The following is a 5,000-nucleotide window of genomic DNA, read 5'->3' on the forward strand; positions in this document are numbered from 1 at the left end:
ATCTATAACAACAAGTCTCCTCTTAAAACACATTCTGAGTACCAAACGAGGAGCTTTCTTAAGGGGACACTTAAGAGTTAGATGGTTTCCAGAAAATCCACTAAACCCCGGTCGATAGAAGAAGAGAATATAATACCTGGTGGGTTGTGGATTGCAATGGATCGTAGCTGGGGGAAAAAGAACATGAAGGCTAGAGATCTCATTACAATAGCTATTACAAAACCCAAACTGTTAATTATCCCTCTCTAGAAGAGCCTTATCTACAGGACTTATTTCTCCGAGTTTGCTTTGCCCTCTGATATCATTTCTCTTAACACTAGATCCAACTTCCATCACTAAACTTGGCGCTTTCCCCCTGTTTCACTTTGCAGTAAAATCATCATCTTCCTTTCAAATGTTCTAACTCCCAACACGCAAATATTACACACGCATATTTTATTCATATATATATATATATATATATATATATATATATATATACATATATATATATATATATATATATACACACACATGTAGACATATATGTCTATAAATATTTATTTATATATATATATATATATATATATATATATATATGTGTGTGTATATACTGTATATACATATACTGTATATATATATATACACACAGTATATATATGCACGAACATTATATATATATATATATATATATATATATATATATATATATATATATATATATGTATCATACATACATACTAATACGAATAGTGAATTACGTAAATTGCCGAGTACCCAAGCTCACCTGCTTTATATTATACAAAGAGATACACAATAGATAAACCTCCGAGCTCTGAGGATAATACGCAACTCCCAGACAATAATATATATGAACACTGAATTCCTAAAGGTCTCTTTACGTTACACTCAAAACAAAACTGGGTGATTAATTTAATTTTAAAAGGAACTATTCTAAAACCAACCTCTTACTTCGGTTCTTAGTCAGGGGATACGAGCAAAGCACTGAAATAAGTATTGGTGATCGAAATAATAGACTTTACAAAAATAAATATAGGTTATAGAAAAAATAAATAAAAAAATAACACCAAAACTACACCTTACACTAAGAGAAAATTATTCTTCATGAAATTTATACAATTTCTTGTTTCACTAGAAATTAATTTATGGAAATATCTAATTTTGACACATACTAGAGTCAGCGTATTTGGGTTCGTACAGAGTAAAGATTGTTAAATCTACCACAGTAGTGATTCAAAGCATTATTAATGGCGCAGTGTCTGAACATCATCAGGCACACATTCATGTGGTTCTGGAAGAGTTAGTTTTCAAAAGTGACAATTAGAGTGTACCTCCTTACCCTTGCATACACGACATTCCTCGAGTTAAAAGTAGGAATAATTTTTCTTTGCTGTTGTTGTTTGAACAGACCTCATTTATTCTTTTGATGTATTCTAAATAAACTTGATGATAACAATGTGTTCTTATGTTGGTGCTTAATGTAGAAGTAAAGTGTGACAATTTTGCTGAGTGTAGCAATACGTATAACATACTGCTGAGTGAACCTAAAGAAACAGAGAGGTTAAATAGGTCAGGTGTGATCCGTCAGGCGGGTGCTGTATTATTGCTGTACATATATGATTCCTCATTACTGGAACCAGGGAAGTTCCCGAAGGGCAAGTGGCTATGGGATTAAAGTTCAACCTCAACGAAAGGCAGTGTTAAAGGCAATGTTAAAGAAGGTGTAGATGTGAATACCTTATACTTAGAATTATAAGAGAAGGTCGAGAAGCTGAATGATTTTCTATGGAAAACGGCTAATGGCCACCGATTGATAGTTACAAGTGCAAGTGTAGTAGTGATTTTAAAAATGGCGAAATGGTGGTAGTGAGATGTGATGCGAAATTGTGTCATAAACCCGGACAAGTAAATTCGAGGAATGAAGGAGTATCTATTCCTAACCCTATCCCGCCCAAAAGGCCCATATTGCCCGCAACCAGAGGGAGGTTATTAATGAGGTTGTGTAATATCGATATTGGTATGATTCTTTTCACTTTGGGTATTCTGTATTATGGTTGCAGAGGTCATAAGAAGAAATGAGTGAAATTATTTTATATTATATTGTGTATATTTTTATATGCAATATTTAATTTTTATTTTTTGTAGAAGGTGTTTATTTCTATGGGAGATTTTTAATGTATATATTTTATGTTGCATTTCTGCCTAGTACAGGCCATGTCATATTCGGGATCGGAGTGCCCTCCATATATCATAGACTAGAGAGGGCGAGTGCGCACCTCCTACCGGAGTGAGGAGCTGGGGGGAGGGGGGTGAGTAATGTTCTATCCCTGTATGAAAAATATGCATTAGTATGTGTTCTACACAGTAAGATTAATAACTTTTTTAAGGGTACTATGACTTTCATAAATCCTGGTGCGCGATCACTAGACTGTATTTTAGGTCACGTGTCTCAAGTCCGATAAAGTGACGTGTTGTAAACCTATTGGTGACAGTATAATTCCATCACAGTGGAGATTTCCACAAAATCTAACAATTCAGCATATTGACAGAGCAATATTGCATTTACTTGCCGAGGGGTAAGCAGTACTTCTTGAGCTATCATAAGAACAAGTAGGTACTCATCTGAAAGTATCCGGCAGTGTAAAGTGTATTCACAAACCTTCTTGTAATAAAGTGAAAAAACCCATGTTCCGATGTCTCACTATCTGTCGACATGGGATACACACACACACACACACACACACACATATATATATATATATATATATATATATATATATATATATATATATATATATATATATATATATATATATGTGTGTGTGTGTGTGTGTGTGTGTGTAAGTGTGTGTGTGTGTTGTAGCGTATGCACAAATATATAATCAGAATAAGTAAGAGCTCTGGTTAAACATACTATCAACTTTTCCCTTACAGATTTCACCAAACGTGTTGGCACGTGGGCAAAAAAAAAAAAAAATTGTTTCATTACTCTCTTTTGGCTTACTCACTTTCTGCCGAAGTTATCATTTCGTCCAAGACTCTTTACCCAGAGTTCTTAGCTAGTTTGACTGGTCTTTGTTCACATACGACTGTATTTAGTTATATCTAAACTAGAAATGGACTTTTTCCATTTCTTGTAGAAGTCCAAACCATCTTAACGTTTGAGATTTCTTTCCTTCATATTATCTTCTCAACACAAATGTTTTCTGTGAAGACCTCACGCTTTTAATAACTAACAGTCCAGCTGCCACTTCCCTTCAACGCTGTTGCTATATTTTTCTTAATGTATTTTCAGTAACGAGTCTTTGAGCTAGTGTACCCGAAGGCAACATGCCTGTCCAGACTCTTTCAAAACATGATTAATCACCATAGCAAAGAATTCTTTGTCCTCTTTATACCAGTTTGATCTTCTTATGCTCTGAGGGAATAAAAATCATACTCCCATAACCATAAATAATTCTATGCGTCTTCTGACACAATCTATCCATCTTTCGTGGTACTTCCACCAGTTCTGGATAGTAGTAGATATATACCAGGTATATAAAAGGAAAGAAAATAAAAGGAGATTTTTCTCGTCTTTATATAGCATTGAAAATGTCCCCAAAAAACAACTTACCTGGCTGTATTTGAGTAAATTTATTCCCCTTCCTTGCTTTCTACTTTAAGCAGCGTTATGCTTAAATGAATGTTGAATACAAATGTATGAATTATTGTCTTCATATATTCATTTACATTACACATGCAGCTAATAAACATTGCACGCAAAAGCCTCCACTCTAATCTACCTTAGGGGATCATTTCAACAAAACGATGTGGAATTTTATTTCATTATCCATGACGAATTTACATAAAAAGTAGTAAAAAGAAAGATATAAAGAGAAAAATAAGGTATAATCTGCCATATAAATAAAGGACACACGCATGCGCATAAAGAATCTATTCATACCCAGCAAACAGTACTTTCAGCGACCAGTGCAGTAATAACAAAGTCAAATTAGTCTGTGATTTAAAGGAACGGGTTCCGTGGCCGCTGGGTTAGCGTAGGCGTAGTTAGGATAGGGCGTGTGGGCGGAAGGGTCCTCGGGGACCTGCGCCTTTTCCCTGAGAGGAAGAGAAAGTTTCAAGAGGTCTTAAACTTTTTGCATGTGAAGGAAAACGGATTTTATGATGTCCTATACTTTTTTTTCCTGATAAAAAATAAATTGATTTTATGAGATCCTACGTTTTTTTTCCGAGTGAAAATAAATAGTTTTGAGGGATCCTACATATTTTACCTGAGAGGGGGAAAAAAAAGTGTTTTTGGAGATCCTACCCTTTTTTTCCTGAAGAAATAAAAATATTTCGAGAGATCCTACATTTTTTTTTTCCTATGAGGATAAAAAAAAAAAAATTTTAAGAGGCCCTACACTTTTTTTAAAGACAATCTCTTTTAAAGAGATCTTACACTATTTCGGTAAAAATAAGAAAAAAATAGAAAAATAAACTTTTTTCCGGAGCAGAAAAAAAAATTTAAGAGTTCTAACACTTGTTTCTCATGAAAAAAGACAACTTTTTAAAAGATCCTACACCTTTTTTACCAGAAATATAAAAAAACTTTAAGAAGTCCTACTTTTTTCCTGACACTTCTTTTTTTTCTTTTTAAAGAAATCCTAGACTATTTTCCAGCCAAAAAAGAATAAGAGGTTTTGCACACTTTCCCTAGGTAAAATAACATATTTCAAGAGCCCTTAACCCCCTTTCTTAAGATAAATAAAATATAGAAGTATTTTCAAGTCTCATTTTTTTATTTAGGACAATATTATCAAAATATTTTCCCAATACTGAAGTGAATCTGGATATACATGTACCTCAAAATCTACCACTTTACTAATATAATTATCCTTCTTTTCTCTATAAGAATCCTTTATTTTCTAAATCAGATTTGGGATATATATATACAGTATAATCCTGTATTACATTGAACACATTGTATGAATCAAGTTCCAAATTTTGAATATTTA

General features: G+C 33.3%; 1 protein-coding gene across 2 annotated transcripts in view; it reads right to left on the minus strand.

Annotated features, from left to right (window-relative positions):
* Positions 1-3,807: 3,807 nt before the first annotated feature.
* The window catches only part of LOC137625935 (uncharacterized), an 8,720-nt gene continuing 7,527 nt past the window's right edge, over positions 3,808-5,000 (minus strand). For both annotated transcript variants that reach the window (XM_068356970.1, XM_068356969.1), the window contains exon 8: positions 3,808-4,101. In XM_068356970.1, coding sequence (XP_068213071.1) covers positions 3,990-4,101 — 112 coding nt within the window. In that variant the 3' untranslated portion in view covers positions 3,808-3,989. The remainder of the gene's footprint in view (positions 4,102-5,000) is intronic.

Source organism: Palaemon carinicauda, chromosome 33 (genome assembly GCF_036898095.1).
Source record: "Palaemon carinicauda isolate YSFRI2023 chromosome 33, ASM3689809v2, whole genome shotgun sequence".
In the NCBI taxonomy this organism is placed as follows: Eukaryota; Metazoa; Arthropoda; class Malacostraca; order Decapoda; family Palaemonidae; genus Palaemon; species Palaemon carinicauda.